General features: G+C 37.8%; 1 protein-coding gene across 8 annotated transcripts in view; it reads right to left on the reverse strand.

Annotated features, from left to right (window-relative positions):
* ATRX (ATRX chromatin remodeler) overlaps window positions 1–21262 on the reverse strand; it is a 287562-nt gene that overhangs the window by 19563 nt on the left and 246737 nt on the right. For all 8 annotated transcript variants that reach the window (XM_044936882.1, XM_044936879.1, XM_044936880.1 and 5 more), the window contains 2 exons: window positions 19571–19748; window positions 18311–18505 (listed from right to left, as the gene is read on the reverse strand). In XM_044936882.1, the coding sequence (XP_044792817.1) occupies window positions 18311–18505; window positions 19571–19748 (373 nt within the window). The remainder of the gene's footprint in view (window positions 1–18310; window positions 18506–19570; window positions 19749–21262) is intronic.

The following is a 21262-nucleotide window of genomic DNA, read 5'->3' on the forward strand; positions in this document are numbered from 1 at the left end:
CCCCATCTATTTGCCATGAAGTGATGGGACCAGATGCCATGATCTTCGTTTTCTGAATGTTGAGCTTTAAGCCAACTTTTTCACTCTCCTCTTTCACTTTCATCAAGAGGCTTTTTAGTTCCTCTTCACTTTCTGCCATAAGGGTGGTGTCATCTGCATATCTGAGGTTATTGATATTTCTCTGGGCAATCTTGATTCCAGCTTGTGTTTCTTACACACCTCTATAACACTGCAAATGCCTTTCCATAAACTCACAGTATTAAGAAGAAAGGTGAAGAAGTAGAGAAAAGGGAACCCTTGTGCACTGTTGGTAGAAAGTAAATTTGTGCAACCACTATGGATGGAGTGTCCTGAAAAAATGAGAAATAAAACTACCATATATACGATCCAGTAATTCCACTCCTGGGTATTTATCCAAAGAAAACTAAATACTAACTCAAAAAGATATTTGCAAATCCAACTTTAATGCAGCATTGCTTATAACAGCCAAGACATAGAAACAACCTAAGTATAATCCATGGATGAATGAATAAAGAAAATGGGTACATACAATGGTGCACACAATTGAATATTGCTGAATAAAAAAAGAGAAAATCCTGCCATTTTTAACAACATGGATGGGTGGTGAAGTCATTAAGCTAAGTGAAATAAGTCATACTGAGAAAGAAAAATATTGTACAACCTCACTTATATGTGAAATAGAAAAAAGCTGAAATTATAGAAACAGAGTAGAGTGATGGCTACAAGAAGCTGAAGTGTATGTGAAATGGAGAGATGTTTGCCAAAGGGTACAAATTTACAGTTATAAGCTGCTGAGTAAGTTCTGGTGATATACTGTACAGTGTATTGGCCACAGTTAATAATGTTGCTGCTGTTGTTCAGTGGCCCAGTCATGTCCGAATCTTTGCAACCCCATGGACTGCAGCACGCTAGGCCTCCCTGTCCTCACTGTATTCCAAGGTTTGCCCAAGTTCATGTCCGTTGATTGGTGATGCCATCCAGCCATCTTATCCTCTGACGTCCTCTTCTTCTGTCTTCAATCTTTCCCAGCATCAGGAACTTTTCCAATGAGTCGGCTATTCACATCAGATTACCAAAATACTGGAGCTTCAGGTTCAGCATCAGTCTTTCCAATGAGTATTCATGGTTGATTTTCCTTAAGATTGACTAGTTTAATCTCCTTGCTGTCCCAGGGACTCTCAGGAGTCTTCTCCAGCACCACACTTCGAAGGCATCAATTCTTTGGCATTCTGCCTTCTTTATGGCCCAGCTCTCACAACCATATGTGACCACTGAGAAGACCATAACCTTGACTATACTGACTTTTGTTGGCAGAGCAATGTCTCTGCTTTTCAACATACTGTCTAGGTTTGTCATGCCTTTCCTGCCAAGAAGCAATCATCTTCTGATTTCATGGCTGCAGTCACCATTTGCAGTGATTTTAGAGCCCAAGAAGAGGAAATATGTCACTACTTCCACCTTTCCCCTTCTATCTGCCATGAAGTAATGGGGCCAGATGCCATGATCTTAGTTTTTTTAATATTTAGTTTTAAGCCACCTCTTTCACTTTCCTCCTTCAACCTAATCAAGAGGCTCTTTAATTCCTCTTCCCTTTCTGCCATTAGAGTGGTATCATCCGCATTATCTGAGGTTGTTGATTTTTCTCCCGCCTATCTTGATTCTAGCTTGTAACTCATCCAGCCGTGTATTTCTCATGATGTGCTCAGCATATAGGTTAAACAAACAGGGTGACAGCAGACAGACCTGTTGTATACCTTTCTCAATCTTGAACCAATCAGTTGTCCTGTAGAGGGTTTTAACTGCTGCTTCTTGACTCGCATACAGGTCTTTCAGGAGATAGGTAAGATGGTCTGGAATTCCCATCTGTTTAAGAGCTTTCCACAGTTTGATATGATCAACAGAGTCAAAGGCTTTAGTGTAGTTGATGAAGGAGAGGCAGATGTTTTTCTGGAATTCCCTTGCTTTCTCTATGATCCAGCAAATGTTGGCAATTTGATGTCTGGTTCCTCTTCCTTTTCTAAACCCAGTTTGAAAATCTGGAATTTCTTGGTTTATGTAATGCTAAAGCCTAGCGTGCAAGATTTTAAGCATGATCTTACTAGCATTGGAGATGAGTGCAACTGTCTGATGGTTAGCACAATCTTTAGTATTACCCTTCTTGGAAACTGGGATAAGGATTGATCTTTTCTAGTCCTGTGGCCACAGCTGGGTCTTCCAGATTTGCAGACATATTGAATGTACAATTTTGATGGCATCATCCTTTAGGGTTTTGAATAGCTCTACTGGAATTCCATCTCATCCACTAGCTTTATTAATATCAGGATAACTGCCTTGTCATGGTGAAGGGGCTTGCATAACTCAGTGAAGAAATGGGCCATGCTGTCTACAAGACCTTCTAGAACTAACAACCAAAAAAGATTTCCTTTTCATTATAGGGGACTGGAATGCAAAAGTAGGAAGTCAAGAAACACCTGGAGTAATAGGCAAATTTGGTCTTGGAGTACAGAATGAAGCAGGGCAAAGGCTAATAGAGTTCTGCCAAGAGAACACACTGGTCATAGAAAACACGCTCTTCCAACAACACAAGAGAAGACTCTACACATGGAAATCACCAGATGGTCAACACAGAAATCAGATTCTTTATATTGTTTGCGAAGATGGAGAAGCTCTATACAGTCAGCAAAAACAAAACCAGGAGCTGACTGTGGCTCAGATCATGAAATCCTTATTGCCAAATTCAGACTTAAACTGAAGAAAGTGGGGAAAACCACTAGCCCATTCAGGTATGACCTAAATCAAATCCCTTATGACTATATAGTGGAAGTGAGAAATAGACTTAAGGGACTAGGTCTGACAGACAGAGTGCCTGATGAACTATGGACGGAGGTTCGTGACATTGTACAGCAGACAGGAATCAAGACCATCCCCAAGAAAAAGAAATGCAAAAAAGCAAAATGGCTGTCTGAGGAGGCCTTACAAATAGCTGTGAAAAGAAGAGAAGCGAAAAGCAACGGAGAAAAGGAAAGATATAAGCATCTGAATGCAGAGTTCCAAAGAAGAGTAAGGAGAGATAAGAAAGCCTTCCTCAGCCATCAATTCAAAAAGAAATGGAGGAAAACAACAGAATGGGAAAGACTAGAGATCTCTTCAAGAAAATTAGAGACACCAAGGGAACATTTCATGCAAAGATGGGCATGAAAAGACATAAAGGACAGAAATGGTATGGACCGAACAGAAGCAGAAGATATTAAGAAGAGGTGGAAAAATACACAGAAGAACTGTACAAGAAAGATCTTCATGACCCAGATAATCACAATGGTGTGATCACTCACCTAGAGCCAGACATCCTGGAATGGGAAGTCAAGTGAGCCTTAGGAAGCATCACTATGAACAAAGCTAGTGGAGGTGATTGAACTCCAGTTGAGCTATTTCAAATCCTGAAAGATGATGCTGTGAAAGTGCTGCACTCAATATGCCAGCAAATTTTGGAAAACTCAGCAGTGGCCACAGGACTGGAACAGGTCAGTTTTCATTCCAATCCCAAAGAAAGGCAATGCCAAAGAATGCTCAAACTACCACACAACTGCACTCATCTCACATGCTAGTAAAGCAATGCTTAAAATTCTCCAAGCCAGGCTTCAGCAATACATGAACCGTGAACTTCCAGATGTTCAAGCTAGTTTTAGAAAAGGCAGAGGAACCAGAGATCAAATTGCCAACATCTGCTGGATCATCGAAAAAGTAAGAGAGTTCCAGAAAAACATCTATTTCTGTTTTATTGACTATGCCAAAGCATTTGACTGTGTGGATCACAATAAACTGTGGAAAATTCCCAAAGAGATGGGAATACCAGACCACCTGACCTGCCTCTTAAGAAACCTGTATGCAGGTCAAGAAGCAAGAGTTAGAACTGGACATGGAACAACAGACTGGTTCCAAATAGGAAAAGGAGTATGACAAGGCTGTATATTGTCACCCTGCTTATTTAACTTATATGCAGAGTACATCATGAGAAATGCTGGGCTGGAGGAAGCACAAGCTGGAATCAAGATTGCCAGGAGAAATATCAATAACCTCAGATATGCAGATGACACCACCCTTATAGCAGAAAGTGAAGAACTAAAGAGCCTCTTGACAAAAGTGAAAGAGGAGAGTGAAAAAGTTGGCTTAAAGCTCAACATTCAGAAAACTAAGATCATGGCATCCAGTCCCATCACTTCTTGGCAAATAGATGGGAAAACAGTGCAAACAGTGGCTGACTTTATTTTGGGGGACTCCAAAGTCACTGCAGATGGTGACTGCAGCTATGAAATTAAAAGACGCTTATTCCTTGGAAGGAAAGTTATGACCAACCTAGATAGCATATTAAAAAGCAGAGACATTACTTTGCCAACAAGGGTCCGTCTAGTCAAGGCTATGGTTTTTCCAGTAGTCATGTATGGATGTGAGAGTTGGACTATGAAGAAAGCTGAGCGCTGAAGAATTGATGCTTTTGAACTGTGGTGTTGGAGAAGACTCTTGAGAGTCTCTTGGACTGCAAGGAGATCCAACCAGGCCATCCTAAAGGAGACCAGTCCTGGGTGTTCATTGGAAGGACTGATGTTGAAGCTGAAACTCCAATACTTTGGCCACCTGATGCGAAGAGCTGACTCATTTGAAAAGACCCTGATGCTGGGAAAGATTGAGGGCAGCAGGAATAGGGGACGACAAAGGATTAGATGGTTGGATGGCATCACTGACTCAATGGACATGGGTTTGGGTAGACTCCGGCAGTTGGTGATGGACAGGGAGGCCTGGCGTGCTGCGGTTCATGGGGTCGCAAAGAGTCGGACATGAGTGAGCAACTGAACTGAATGGTGTAGGGCCACCAGAGACGGACGAGTCATGGTGGAGAGTTCTAGCAAAATGTGATCCAATGAAAGAGGGAATGGCAAACGACATATACTTGCTGTGAGAACCTCATGAAGTGTATAAAAGGACATAGTTAATAATACTGTATTGTATATTTGGAAGTTGCTAAGAGAGAAGATCTTAAAACTTATCTTCAAAAAAGTCTAACTATGTGCGATAATGGATGTTAACTTGACTTATTGCAGTGATCATTCTTAAATATACACATATATCAAATTATTATGTTGTACATCTGAAACTAACAAATTTATATATCAATCATATCTCATTGGAAAAAAGCTGGATATAAAAAAGAAGGATAAAAGAAGTGTGATGTCCTATCAAAGCAGAGTGCCCCAATTCACTATATTTTCACAAGTTTACTTATGTAACATATGTAGCACAGCAGAGTGTGGTAGTTAAAGGATATGGGGTCTGAGATCAAATGCAGGTGAAACCACTTCTCTCTGTCATAATTTCATCACCTATAAACAGAAATAAACTCTACCAGCTTTGTAAGATGGCTATAAGAATTCAATGCTAGTAAAGCCCTTAATACAGTACCTTGCTGCTGGGAAAACTGGACAACTATGTGTTTAAAGAATGAAATTAGAACATTCCCTAACATCATGTACAATGAACTCAAAATGGATTAATGGCTTAAATGTTAAGACCAGATGCTATAAAACTCCTAGAGGTAAATACAGGCAGGATACTCTTTGACAGAAATCACAGCAACATCTTTTTGGATTCGTCTCTGAGAGCAATGGAAATAAGAATGAAAATAAACAAATGGGACCTAATTAAACTTAGAAGCTTTTGCACAGCAAAGGAACCCATAAACAAAATGAAAAGACAACATACAGACAGGGAGAAAATACTTGCAAATGATGCAACCAACAAGGTATTAATCTCCAAAATATACAAACAGCTTATATACCTCAACATCAAAAAACAAACAACTCAATCAAAAAACAAGCGAAAGTTCTAAATAAACATTTCTCCAAAGAAGACATACAGATAGCCAAAAGAGCACATGAAAAGATGCTCAACACTGCTGCTGCTGCTGCTGCTGCTGCTAAGTCGCTTCAGTCGTGTCCGACTCTGTGCGACCCCATATACGACAGCCCACCAGGCTCCCCCATCCCTGGGATTCTCCAGGCAAGAACACTGGAGTGGGTTGCCATTTCCTTCTCCAATGCATGAAAGCGAAAAGTGAAAGTGAAGTCGCTCAGTCGTGTCTGACTCTGTGTGACCCCATGGACTGCTGCCTACCAGGCTCTTCCGTCCATGGGATTTTCCAGGCAAAAGTACTGGAGTGGGGTGCCATTGCCTTCTCCGTCAACACTGCTAATTACTAGAAAAATGCAAATCAAAATTACAATGAGTCATCACCTAACACTGGTCAGAATGGCTATCATCAAAGAATCCACAAACAATAAATGCTGGAGAGGGTGTGGAGAAAAAGCAACTCTCCTATACTGTTGATGGGAATGCAAACTGGTACAGTTCCTATGAAAAACAGTATGGATATTCCTTAAAAAGCTAAAAATGGAGCTGTCATATGATCCTGCAATTCCACTCCTGGGCATATATCCAGAGAAAACCATAATTCAAAAAGATACACACACCCTAATGTTCACTGCAGCACTGTTCACAATAGCCAAGACATGGAAGCAACCTAAACCATTCACTGACAGATGAATGGATAAAGATGTCTCTCTCTCTCTCTCACACACACACACACACACAGGAATATTATTCAGCCATAAAAAGAATGAAGTAATGCCATTTGCAACAACATGGAAGGAGCTAGAGATTATCCTAAGTGAACTAAGCCAGGCAGAGAAAGACAAGTATGTATCACTTATTTGTGGAATCTAAAAAAAAAAAAGGATACAAATGAACTTATTTACAAAACAGAAAGAGACTCAAAGACTTAAAACACAAACTTATGTTTACCAAAGTAGAAATGGGGACCAGGGAAGGGATAAATTAGGAGACTGGGTTTAACATATATACATAACTATATACAAAATAGGTAACCAACAAGGATCTACTGTATATCACAGGGAACTATACTCAATATTTTATAATAATCTATCGTACAAGGGAAAAAAATCTGAAAAGGAAAATGTATACGTGTGTGTGTGTGTGTGCACGCGCGAGCATATGTGTGTGTGTGTGTGTGTGTATGTGTGTGTATCTCAATCACTACTCTGTGCACCTGAAACTAATATTGTAAATCAACTATACTTCAATAAAAAATAAATAAAAACTCTGACATACACCCAAATATCCACATTTCAGAACTATGTGCCTATTTTTCTTCTCATAGCATTGATCACTGTTATACTTTACATTTTATGTATTTATTGGTGGTGGTTTAGATGCTAAGTCATGTCCGACTCTTGTGACCCCAAGGACTGTAGCCTGCCAGGCTCCTCTGTTCATGGGATTCTCCAGGCAGGAATACTGGAGTGGGTTGCCATTTCCTTCTCCATATGTCTTTATTAATACCTTCTTTATCATCTGTCTCTCCCCACTCACACTGCAATGGAAGCTTCGAAAGAGCAGGGCCTTTTGTCTGCTTTGTGTGTTGCTGTAACCCCAGGATGTTGAACAGTGCCTGGCACATAATAGGTACAGAATACATTTTGGGGAAGTGAATGAAAGTCAGCTTCTTCCCTCCCTCCTCTTATCCTATGAATAGAAGGTTTAAACTGTGTTTTCACTCACTTCTTTCATAATTTCTAAAAGCTAGGAATAACTCAGGCTCTTTAAGACAGATTAGATGCACACACACCCACCTTCTGCCTAATTTTAAAAAATTCCAACCTAGATCTAGGCATTAAATAGTCACCAGCCTGACTTCACATCCTTGTTTGGAATTAAGGAACCGTGAATTAATTTGTTCTCACTTTTAACTAAATTAAGGGCAAATGTCGCAAGTTCAGAAACACTGCCCCTGATCTGGTAGTGGAAGGACTTTTTCCTTAGTTGGTAGGAGGGGAAGGAATGCCTTTTAAAAATGCCAGCCGTCAGATTAAAATGCCTTTGTTTTTGATGATTTACATAAAAATTGTGCTCAACCTATTTTCAAAATTGCCATGTTTAATTGACATTGAAAGCAATAATAAAAGTCAAATTTTTATTAAAAAAATAGTACTTGGCATAAAAAACACTCAATAAACATTTGTTACTGTTCTTTATTATTCTTAAATCAAAAGTTTAGCTGATAATAACTAGGTGAACCATACTCCTATATACCTTGTACTCACAACAGCAGTGGACCTTGTTAAAAATACAGGTCCAACACTCTGAAATTGATTTAGTATGTCTTGACCATTGGCTTTAAAAAAAATATATTTATTTTTGGTTGCACTAGCCACTGCCTGCCTGTGGGCTTTTCTCTAGTTGTGGTAAGCCTGGGCTACTCTCTAGTTGTGGTGCACAGGCTTCTCATTGTAGTGGCTTCTCTTGTTGCAAAGCACAGGCCATAGGCACCCAGGCTTCAGTAGTTGTGGTTTGTGGGCCCTAGAGCGCATGGGCCTAGCTGCCTGAGGCATGTGTAATCTTCCCGACGAGGGATCCAACCAGTGTCGCCTGCATTGCAAGGCAGATTCTTATCCAATGTATTACCAGGGAAGTCTGACCATTGGCTTTTTTCTGGTGGTGGTGGAGTTGGGGAGAGATGTGCCACATGGCAGGTGGAATCACAGTTTACCCACCAGGGATCGAACCTGTACCCCTACAGTGAAGTACAGAGTCTTAACCGCTGGACCACCAGGGAAGTCCCTGATTCAGTCAGTCTTGGATAAGCCAGGAATCTGCATTTTTATCAAGCTCTCAGGCGATTCTGATGCAGGTTAGTTCAAGGCATGTCAACCATTGCCTTAGCTTACTTTTAGGACAAAAATGTATTTGTTCATTGTCACACTTTTATTGAATACATGCTATGTGCTAGGTATTATGCCAGGTACTGGGGATACAGTGATAAAGATACACTGATACAATCCCTGCCCACATAGGCTAGTAAGAAGCACACAACCTAGAGAGAACAGATGTATCTTTTAACTTGTATATAAATCCAAAGAGCTTATACCACTTAATTCACATTTACTAAATACAAACCTGGCATTTTCAATTTCAGAATTTCCATGATCCATAGTGTTAGTGTACAGCCCCCCATTCGTGCCCGACTCTTTGCGACCCCATGGACTGCAGCCCACCAGGCTCCTCTGTCCATGGATTTTCCAGGCAAGGATACTGGAGTGGGTTGCCATTTCCTTCTCCAGGAGATCTTCCCAACCCAGGGATCGAACCCAGGTCTCCTGTACTGCAGGCAGATTCTTTACTGATTGAGCTACAGGGAAGCCCATAGTGGTAGGTATTTCTAGTGCTTCAAAAGGAGACATTTCTGGAACTTTGCCCCCAATCCCCACCCTCCACTTCCAATGGAATTTCACATTCCACCCTCAACTGTGCCAGTAAGTTGTTGATGTTTCCATTTGCAGTGATTTGTAAGACAGCTTGCTAGAGTAGGGAGGTTGCCATTTAGGGACATCATTGGTATCACGATCTCTTTAATCCCAATGTTTCCCCTAAAATGCTGGTTGACTTTAGCTCCTTAGTTTTTCTTGTGTTATAAGGTGATAAAATCAAAGAAGGATACAAAGCAGCACTGTTTTGTGTTTTTTTTTAAATGATCGGTCTATTAACATGTATTTATTTTGTAGTCTGTATTAATAAAAGAATACTAGAAACATCCTTTCATTTTTAAAAATTACTATTACACTGGTGTCACAGCTGCTATAAGGTAGACAATTCCTTTAAAGTTGTATGTATTATTTAGGGGGGGAAATCCTTGAGTGTTAGAGTAATAGTTTGTAGTCAAATGCATGATAACATCATGGGAAGTGATTATCAGTGTTTAGTAATTAAATATTATCATATAATCTCTTGATTATAACTGATCTCTAGGAGAGTGACTCAAATACTCAAATACTCATCTCTTCTGCAGTCTAGCTGAGATTATTGCCTCTGATCTCTAAATGTTTTTAGTCTTCTACTGATCTGTCATATGTCAAGCTAAATCTTCTAAGGATCAAAATCTCATATGACTCCTCCAAAATTCCAAAAATTTAAGTCTATACTTGTTTCAGAAAAATGAACCAGTATAATGGCATTATTAATGACAATTATAGAAACAAAAATAGCAGCTAACATTTGAGTGCTTACTATGTGCTAGGCAGAGAGCTTTATGTGGATTATCTCTTCTGTGAGACATGTACTACTATTTTCTTACTTTCTTAAGGGAAGCAGGGCTTGGAAAACATATGCGGCTTGCCTAAAATTACACCCAAAAAGGGTGATTGGCACATTTCTTGCAAAAGGGATGGGGCTTAAACCATTTGCTTTTTTTACTGGGAATCAACTATCCCAGCAAACACTGAGTGGGAGACTCTTACAATCTACAAATAAATGGTAAAATTACAACAACTTTTCTATAGTTTATTATGATTTTTGGTGGTCTGTTCTTATGCAGATGAATAATAATCATTTTATGCCAGTGAATACAAATATAGAGAAAATATTAAAATTTGCTGTATTAAATAATAAACATACTACACTTGTGATCAAAGAGGCAGCAAAGTAGGAAATAATGACATCAAACCTCATATATGCGCTAATTATGAACATGGCTCCTTAGAGGTATGTGCACGTGTGCTAAGTTGCTTCAGTTGTGTCTGACTCTTTGCAAACCTATGGACTGTAGCCCACAAGGCTCCTCTGTCCATGAGATTCTCCAGGAAACAACACTGGAGTGGGCTGCCATGATGCCCTCCTCCAGGGGCTCTTCCCCACCCAGGGATCAAACCTGCATCTCATTATGTCTCCTGCATTGGCAGGCGGCTTCTTTACCACTAGTGCCACCTGGGAAGATCCCATAGAGGTACATGTCAACAAAAACTGCATTCATGTGCATACATGTGGTTAATATTCTACAGGTTACTAATACTTGCTCTACAATTAAATGGGTCCTTTTGAACCTTTATTCTCAAAGGGTAAATGCAAGCAAGTTCCTGAAATCAGTTAATTAGCTATTTTATCCTTCACATCAAATTATTTTAATGCAGTGTATTTCTCTCTAATGTTAGGAATGACTAAGGTAAAACCTTATATTACCATCTGCTGGCTGATAAAATTGCACAATAACATCTCTGTTCAGAAAACTATGCTTTGAGGTATTAAAACTTGAATAAAGGACTAAAGACAAAGGGAGAAAATTGTATACAACACCAGCGTAGAGGAAGTAAAGCCTCACTTTCAGTACTTTAAATCCCCATTTCATTTTCCCTATAATTATCAACATGCAGTCCATATTTAAAAAGACATAGGTAGCAAATGCTGAAAAAGGGAAGTGCAAAAAAATTTCTATGCCAGTTTTACTGTCTTTTGTTTTCTTAATAAAGGGTACAGAGCTTAGGCTGTATACCCACTGAAGAATATTATGAAATATGGCCTTAATCAAGATTTTTAACCTCTGATATCTATATAATTCATAAGTTTATTACCAGGAAAAGGTACTTTCCCCTAATACAATTTACATAAACATTTACAGAGGTCAGATATTACTTTGATATTCAAAAAACAAACAGTTAAGAATCAATCAACACAACATTGTAAAACTATTTTCCTCTAGTTAAAAAATAAATTAAAAAAAGAGAATCAGTGAACAAATCTTTATCACTAGAAATTTGTGTTAAAGGATTTATAAGTTTAGATCATTATGAAGTTGCAAAATGTCTGAGGAACACTATTACTCTGAACAACTTAAGAAATGCATTGGTAGACATGATACAGTAGACTCTAAAACAATATATTTTAAAAATGGTTCCACAGAACTACAAGACCATTATATTTCAAAAAGGAAAAAGCAGCAGCACCAACAACAGCAATAAATCAATCAGGGTATTTAACAGAATATAATCCATTGGACGAGGTGATGAATAGAACTGACTAAGATAGCTGATTGAATATAGAACTGAAGACATGAATTAAAGCTCTAATTTTCCTCCTTTCACACACCTACTTCATTTCATTTTTACTGCTTGCAAAAGTTAAGGCAAATTCTAACACTGATTTTCAATGATATATGGATCAATACGGAATGATAAAAATACAGTTAAATATCACTATAAAGGTTGACTAGAGTTTCAAAAAAGACCATATAAAAGTATTAATACTGTTTTATTCACTATAGATGAAAGGAGAAAATACAGTTCTTGCCGTTGAAGAACTGCAGAGATAAAAAGACAAGAAAAAATCTGGTGGTTAATAAACTGAAATAGTAAATCTAATTAGAAAGTGAAGAAGTAAAAGAAAGAAAACAAGAACAGAAATACAGAAAAGGAGTTATTATTGACTTTAAGAGGAAGTGATGAGGCAGAAAGAGATGTAATAATCCCATATCAAGTAAGTTGAAAGTGACCACTTACAGAACTATCAAAGGACAAAGAAGTTAAAAAGGCATGCAATTTAATCATTAGTTAGATAATAGCAATTTGAAGGGGAAATGAAAATGTATCATCTTTAGCAGTCTTTCATCCTAAAAAAAAAATTATATATATATATATATATAAAGACAAGTGTTTGCAATTGTACTATAATATAGTAGGAACCAACTTTGAAATGTCTTTAATAAAAGCAGGTTCAAACACTACTGCAAACATAAAAAACACCTACTTGTACCCAGTTCAGAGAGGACTAATTTTCAAAATCCTTTTAAAGGAAATGAAAACCAAACAGTACTGCACAAAGTTAAATGAAATTCACAATACAAGCCCACAGAACAAAGTTAACATTTCATTAAGGAGAAACAGGACTTCCTTGGTGGTGCAGTGGATAAGAATCCGCCTGCCAAGGCCAGGGCCACAGGTTCAATCCCTGGTCTGGGAAAATTCCACATGCTGCCGAGCAACTAAAGGCCTGTGCACTGCAACTACTGAAGCCCACAAGCCTAGAGTCTGTGCTCCACAACAAGAGAAGCCATTGCAACGAGAAGTCTGTACTCCAAACGAAAAGCAGCCCCCTCTCCCAGCAACTAGAGAAAGTTCACGCAAAGCAGCAAAGACCCAGTGCAGCCCAAAAAGTTATTAAAAAAAAGTTAAGGAGGAACCCTTGATGAGGGTGAAAGAAGGGAGTCAAAAAGCTAAGATTCAACATACATCATACTAAGATCATGGCATCCAGTCCCATCGCATGCATGTGTGCTCAGTCACTTCAGTCACGTCCGGATCTTTGCAACGCTATGGACTGTAGCCCATCAGGCTCCTCTGTGCATAGGATTCTCCAGGCAAGAATACTGGAGTGGGTTGCTGTGCCCTCCTCCTCTCTCATCTGGATCACTGCACAGTAACAAGTATCTTAACATCCATTTTGTTTTCTTTTTCTAAAATTTATTTGTTTTTAATTGGAGGACAACTGCTTTACAATGTTGTGCTGGTTTCTGCCATGCCTCAACATGAATCAGCCATAGGTATACACATGCCCCCTCCCTCTTGAACCTCCCTCCCACTGCCCACCCCATCCCGCTGATCTAGGTTGTCACAGAGCACCAGGCTGGTCTCCATGTGCTATACCACAACTTCCCATTAGCTATCTATTTTACACATTAACATTCATTTTCTTTTCTCCTATCCATCCTGCACACTGACACCCAAAATGATTTTTCTTAAATGAAAATTTGATGTTGGTCTTTTGTTTAGAATCATTAAATAGACCCCACAGCCTGTAACACAATGTCCAAACTCTCTTAACTTCAATGATCTGAGTCCTATCCTCCTTTCCAGTCTTTTCTCTCACCTCTTCCCATGACCACCCTTACTTTATACTACTCTCTCTTTACACTCCATTTATTTTTAACTACCTGATGTTCCTGAAATTTGCAATGCTGTTTTATGCACGTATTTGTTTTTTCCTGCTCATCCTCTTGAAGGGCCTTCATCTTTTGCCCTCACAGCAATGCAAACAGCTACCACATCTATCTTCAATATCAGTTGAAGTCCTCCTAATGTCAACTCCCCATCCCCAACTTTTCCCAAAAAGAACTGAATATTCCATCCTTTGAAATGGATGGTACAGGGTGCCTATACAGATTTCTATTACAGGATCCATAATTTTTATTGTGAAAGTGAAGTCACTCATTCGTGTCTGACTCTCTGCGACCCCATGGACTCCTCTGTCCATGGGATTTTCCAGGCAAGAATACTGGAGTGGGTTGCCATTTCCTTCTCCAGGGGATCTTTCCCACCCAGGGATCGAACCCAAGTCTCCCGCATTGCAGGCAGACACTTTACCGTCTAAGCCACCAGGGAAGCCCCAATATATAAATAAATACATATATATTTATTATATGTGTATAATATATAAATATATATTTATTATATATAATAAATAATAAATATATATGTGTATACAATATATAATAAATAAACATTTTCTTTATTGTGAAGATATGCTTATTAGGGGCTTCCTGGGGGCTCAGGAGTAAAGAATGAGACTGCAATGCAGGAGATGAGGGTTCTATCCCTGGGTCGGGAAAGATCCCCTGGAGAAAGAAATGGCGACCCACTCCAGAATTCTTGCCTGGGAAGTCCCATGGGCAGAAGAGCCTGGTGGGCTATAGTTCATGGGGCTGCAAAGACAGTCAGACATGACTCAGTGACTAAACAAACAAAAAAATGCTTATTAGACTGTAGGCTCCTTGGGAGCAGGAACCTAGTCTTATTTATCAATGTATCCTTACTAACCAGCATAATGATTGGAATGTTGCAGATACTTTGCAAAGATTTTAACTAATTAATGAATAAGCTTCATTATTTTGGTTAAAGCTTTTTCACAGTCTACCAAAAGCTACAATCGATCATCAGTAACTGAGTCCCATCATTTACCTGAAATGTCTGTTTAACTCAACAATCATCACCCTATTATACGTCCTCATCCTGCATTTTAATGCCACACTGACTTTCCAAAAGCCCACATTCATCATATAAAACCCCATCCATGAACTTATAGTGAATGATATTTTAAATCCAAATGCCTCTGTTTGCCTTTAATGGTTCTCCATAAGCTGGCCCTACCTTTATCTATGCAATTTCAACTCATCTGGTCAATTTCTTCATCATATCTTGAGTCTGGCACTTAAATTCTTACCTTTATTTTAACCCCAACTGTTTCATCCTACATTCATAACTTATTCTTACCTAATGCAATTAAATATTAACCATCATTTATAGGCCAATCAGTCTAATTTTTTTTCCATTAAACTTTACCCAAATGCTTTCCCCTTCATTTTTAAACCAAATACATTCAGTACCAGTCACATTAGCACTTTTGCTTTTAAGAATGTAACTTTTTCTCCCCAAGTAGACTATCATTTTCTTCAGGTAAATCACATATACATCTTATTATATTTCCTTTCAGATCTCTGACAAGTCTTAGTTACTGTGATAGCAAAGCCATCATAATATGGTACAGTTTTAAAAAACTTTTCCAAAGCTTTTTTTAAACTAAAATACATCCTCTCTTTTTTTATTTTTATTTTTTATTATTTATTTATTATTATTTTTATTTACTTTACAATATTTTATTGGTTTATACTAATGCATATATATGGAATTTAGAAAGATGGCAACAATAACCCTGTATACGAGACAGCAAAAGAGAACTGATGTATAGAACAGTGTTTTGGACTCTGTGGGAGAGGGAGAGGGTGGGATGATTTGGGAGAATGGAATTGAAACATGTATAATATCATATATGAAATGAGTCACCAGTCCAGGTTCGATGCAAGATACTGGATGCTCGGGGCTGGTGCACTGGGACCACCCAGAGGGATGGTACGGGGAGGGAGGAGGGTTCAGGATGGGGAGCACGTCTATACCTGTGGCAGATTCATGTTGATAACTAATACAATATTGTAAAGTTAAAAAATTAAAAAAAAATAAAGTAGCATTACTTTTTTTTCTTGGGCAAAGGGTCATACCAAAACAAAACACAGTAAGTAAAATGTAGATGAAAAAACGTGATACCTTTCACAACTCAGTGTGCCAAATTATAAAACAGATAGTTTCTTTCCAGATATCCTGTAACAATTAAATAGCATTTCTTTCTTGTCTTGTTCTTTTAAATACACCCTCCCCATGTACTTCAAAGTCATCAAATTATCAGTAAATGTTTATCAAATTAAACAGATTTCCTACAATCAGAAATTTAACACATAACAAATAACTTCAAAGCAACTATCCCTTTACAAATTGGTATGGTGGCTTCCTACGAGAAATATTGCTAATCATGGGCTATTTCTCAAAAAAATTGAAGTTTAAGTTAAGTGTAATTTTAGGGGAAATGCTAATTAAACATGAAGTCAACTGAAAAGGGAAACTTCACTATCTTTAAAACTATAAACATAAATATGTGCAAGTCCTTAAAAGAATACTCTTTGTCACACAAAATTACATACCTGACAGAAAAGGGATATAAGTTAAATAAAACAAGGCAAGTACACACTATGCAATTTTATTTTAAGTAAAGGTATATGTACCAATATGGAAAGATCTGCAAGAAACATCTAGGTGAAAAGAGCAAGCTGCAAAAGAGTGTGTATGGTATGAGTCCATTTGAGTTTGTGTGTTTTTAAAGATATACTAACCTGTTTGTACACAGAAAAATTTCCAAAGACTATTCAAGATCCCTACTCACATTCTGTTATATAATTAACAAAGGAAGCCAAACTGCTATCAATTTAATATTCTATAACATGGAAATTGAAATGATTCTTTAAAGTACTAAAACAATGATAGATTTAACCTTCATGTGGCCCTAAGCGAAGTGAAGTCAAGTCAAAGTCGCTCAGTAGTGTCCCACTCTTTGCAACCCATGGACTGTAGCCTGCCAGGTTCCTCTGTCCATGGAATTCTCCAGGCAAGAATACTCGAGTGGGTTGCCATTTCCTTCTCCAGGGGACCTATCTGACCCAGGGACTGAACCTAGGTCTCCTGCATTGCAGGCGGACTTGTTACCATCTGAGTCACCAGGGAAGCCCATGAGGCCCTAAGCTATTATCAAAGAGATTTGATAAAGACTGTCATAAAAACTCTTTCCTAAATGCTCCATCAGTGAACTTTAAGTGGAAAAACAGCTCACTGATTAGAAAAACAAGATATTGGGACTACCCTGGCAGTCCAGTGGTTAAGACTCCATGCTCCCACTGCAGGGGGCATGGGTTCGATCCCTGGTTGGGGAACTAAGGTCCCACATGCTATACAACTCGGTCATTCAAAAAAAAAGGATAAAAACAAAATATTTGTTAATATAGACAAAGGTCACTAAAATTTTCCTAAATGCTTAATATTCATGTTATTTTAACTGACATATATACACTGAGAATTAACTGAAGAAATCACTGATTTATACTAACATTCGAAATATTTATCCCTATTACCTTTTTAGGAATAGGAAACTGGTCAAGTCATATGAAGAACTAAGATACTGTTGAGTATTATTATTTTTTTTTTTTTACAAATGATTGAAGTGACTTTCGTAAAGTGACACTGTCACCTGTTAGCTGCTTTCCCAATTCTCTTAACAGCTATATGGAACTTTACATGCTTAAATTTGAAACCAAGACAATAGGAAAAGAACCTCCCCTAATAATCCTCCCTAAAATTATGTTTCAGATAATCAGAATAGGTTAAAATACATATATATACACATATGGTTTTCTCTTATGTATAATAGGCTCTTATCCAAGAACAATGGACCAGAAGAGAGATGTAGATACTGTTCCTGGCTTTGTCACTTATTAGCTGAAAACTAGGCAAGTCACTGAATACCTCTGACACTAAGTTTCTCCATCTATAAAATGAGAGAGGTCTCTTTTCCAAGTACGAAAGTCTTGTGTTATGACAGTGAAAAATATCAAGTAAGAGACACTTATTTGCTGATTCTTAATTGCTATATGACAACAAAAAATGCTAAGGAAGAGACAATTAAATCTCATATACAATTATCAAAATTATGTATGTCCGCTACTGAAGATTATTAAAAGAGAACCATACTATGTCTTTAAGGTTTCTACTCAGAAATCCTTTTCTGCAGGGCTGAATTTTTTATTTGGCATAAAATATGTATTTCAGATTACACTATCTTTTGTGGTACTATGTGGAGAACTGATCTCTCATTTAAATACAATTTTATTCTCTTTGAAAAATTCTGAAATATAGCCTTAGTCAGACGAATAACTTTCATAGTAGTAATAAAATTTCCTTGATCTATATTAATTCCTAGATCTATATTATCTATTTTTTTTAAGTTAATATTCTAAGATGTTTACCTTTGGCAGCATGGGAGTATCCCTTTTCTTCTTCTTTTCTGAATTAGGGTCGTCTAACAAGTCTGGCTCAAAGGTATAAAGTTCAGTCAGCTCATTCATGGTAAAATGACGTTCAACTTGCTGTTGATCAACAACTCGAAAAGACAGTGACTGCTTAGTTACTTGCCGATCATAAATCTTATCTTCCATGGTTCCCTTCGTAAAAAAGAATGAACAATACACAAATTTTGTAAACATGAAACTTAATCAAGAAGAAATATAGTTATTGGTTTATATGAAATAGCAAAACTTGATAGCAACATACTGCCATGAAGCAAATTTTATGAGCAATGTTGCTTAATTCATGAGATTTTTTTTTTCTGTTCAGAGTAGTTTATGTTGATGAGAAATAAAACTTTATTACTGGTAATCATCCTAAAATTTCTGACCAATATGCATTCATGTATTGCTTTATGTATTTCTGTACTTGGTGAAAGAATGAGAGCAGTCAGATACCAAGCTAAACAGAATAAGAGTACATGAAATCAAATTTCAGGGGGTTATTGATGTAAGAATCCAACAGGGCAGTTTAATTCTTGTTCAGTGGAATATAACACGCTCTCAACAATCACTATAAACTGACTTTATGTAAAGTCTTACTTTCTATAACTTTAGGACAAAAAATTAATAACTACAATGCCATATCTATTATATATTCTATATAATATCCTGAAGTAGAATGTAAAGGAGCTCTTAATTTAAATAACAGGAAAAAGTTTACAGTGTAGTTTACCAACAATATTATGTACTCTTATGTATGACCAAAGATCTATCAATAAAACCCAGTCTCTAGTTAAGAAGCCCAGATTTGGAGGATGGTAGAGAAGGTGGCATCTGTTCCCAAAGAAGATGTAACAGTTAAAAGGACAACTTGATTCTATAAACCTGAATAACACTGAACTACATCCACTTCTTTGATTTCATTTCCTTTCCTTAAATTTCAGTTTCTGTTTCTTAATACCTGAGTTTATATTTAAAGGAAATTAATATTCTTGACTAGAAATATTAATTCATCTCAATCTAAGAAATTTAGAGACCTGGACAAACTACAAAATAGAAAATCATGAGAGGTCAAAATTAACTTATATTGTTTAAGAACAGGAATGATATTTTCAACTTTGTTTGCCTCTCTACAATGCATGTATAGTCTGAATTTCAAAAATATTGTCAGTTTCACCCAATCTTTCAATATGAAAAAGAGAATATAAATTACAAGCCTACCTGAGCTAAGAACCTATATACATAGACAGGTTTAGTTTGTCCAAAGCGATAAACTCTGAATATACTCTGGATGTCATAAGATGGATTCCAAGAAGCATCAAATATAATCACTCGATTAGCAGCTACCAGATTAATTCCAAGAGATCCTGCTTTGGTAGAAATGATAAATAATCGTCCTCTGAAAATGAAAACACAGAATAAACATTTAGAGATGAGTAATTAACACATATTTTATTTATGACATGACTTTTTAATCCTAAGGCAGTTTTTTGAACATTCATGAGTTCAGAGAATTCATTACTTGCTTACTGAAGAAAAGGACAAGTCTAAGGAGTTGGAGTTACGATTTATATGCCCCAAAAGAATTGTAGTGCTGTAACATCAGATAGTCTGATATAGGAATAAAGATAAATATGGAAATCACATGTTTACAATGTATTCAAGAAATTTATTTATAGATTTCTCAGTAAATGTAGAAAATTTATGTATAATTCACAAAATGTGTTCAGTGCTGGAGCAGCCATTGAAGAGATACCCCACGTCCAAGGTAGGAGAAAGCCAAGTAAGACGGTAGGTGTTTCAAGAGGGCATCAGAGGGCAGACACACTGAAACCATAATCACAGAAAACTAGCCAATCTGATCACACAGACCACAGCCTTGTCTAACTCAATGAAATTAAGCCATGCCCTGTGGGGCCACCCAAGACGGGCGGGTCATGGTGGAGAGGTCTGGCAGAAAGTGGTCCACTGGAGAAGGGAATGGCAAACCACTTCAGTATTCTTGCCTTGAGAATCCCATGAACAGAATGAAAAGGAAAAATGATAGGATGAAAGAGGAACTCCCCAGGTTGGTAGGTGCCCAATATGCTACTGGAGATCAGTGGAGAAATAACTCCAGAAAGAATGAAGGGATGGAGCCAAAGCAAAAAGAATACCCAGCTGTGGATGTGACTGGTGACAGAAGCAAGGTCCGATGCTGTAAAGGGCAATACTGCATAGGAACCTGGAATGTTAGGTCCACGAATCAAGGCAAATTGGAAGTGGTCAAACAGGAGATGGCAAGAGTGAATGTTGACATTCTAGGAATCAGCGAACTAAAATGGACTGGAATGGGTGAATTTAACTCAGATGACCATTATATCTACTACTGCGAGCAGGAATCCCTTAGAAGAAATGGAGTAGCCATCATGGTCAACAAAAGAGTCCAAAATGCAGTACTTGGATGCAATCTCAAAAATGACAGAATGATCTCTGTTCGTTTCCAAGGCAAACCATTCAATATCACAGTAATCCAAGTCTATGCCCCAACCAGTAATGCTGAAGAAGCGGAAGTTGAATGAGTCTATGAAAACCTACAATACCTTTTAGAACTAACACCCAAAAAAGATGTCCTTTCCTTATAGGGGACTGGAATGCAAAAGTAGGAAGTCAAGAAACACCTGGAGTAAAAGCCAAATTTGGCCTTGGAATACGGAATGAAGCAGGGCAAAGGCTAATAGAGTTTTGCCAAGAGAATGCATTGGTCATAGCAGACACCCTCTTCCAACAACACAAGAGAAGAGTCTACACATGGACATCACCAGATGGTCAACACCGAAATCAGACAGATTATACTCTTTGCAGCCAAAGATGGAGAAGCTCTATAGAGTCAGCCAGGAGCTGACTGTGGCTCAGATCATGAACTCCTTATTG

Source organism: Bubalus bubalis, chromosome X (genome assembly GCF_019923935.1).
Source record: "Bubalus bubalis isolate 160015118507 breed Murrah chromosome X, NDDB_SH_1, whole genome shotgun sequence".
NCBI lineage: Eukaryota > Metazoa > Chordata > Mammalia > Artiodactyla > Bovidae > Bubalus > Bubalus bubalis.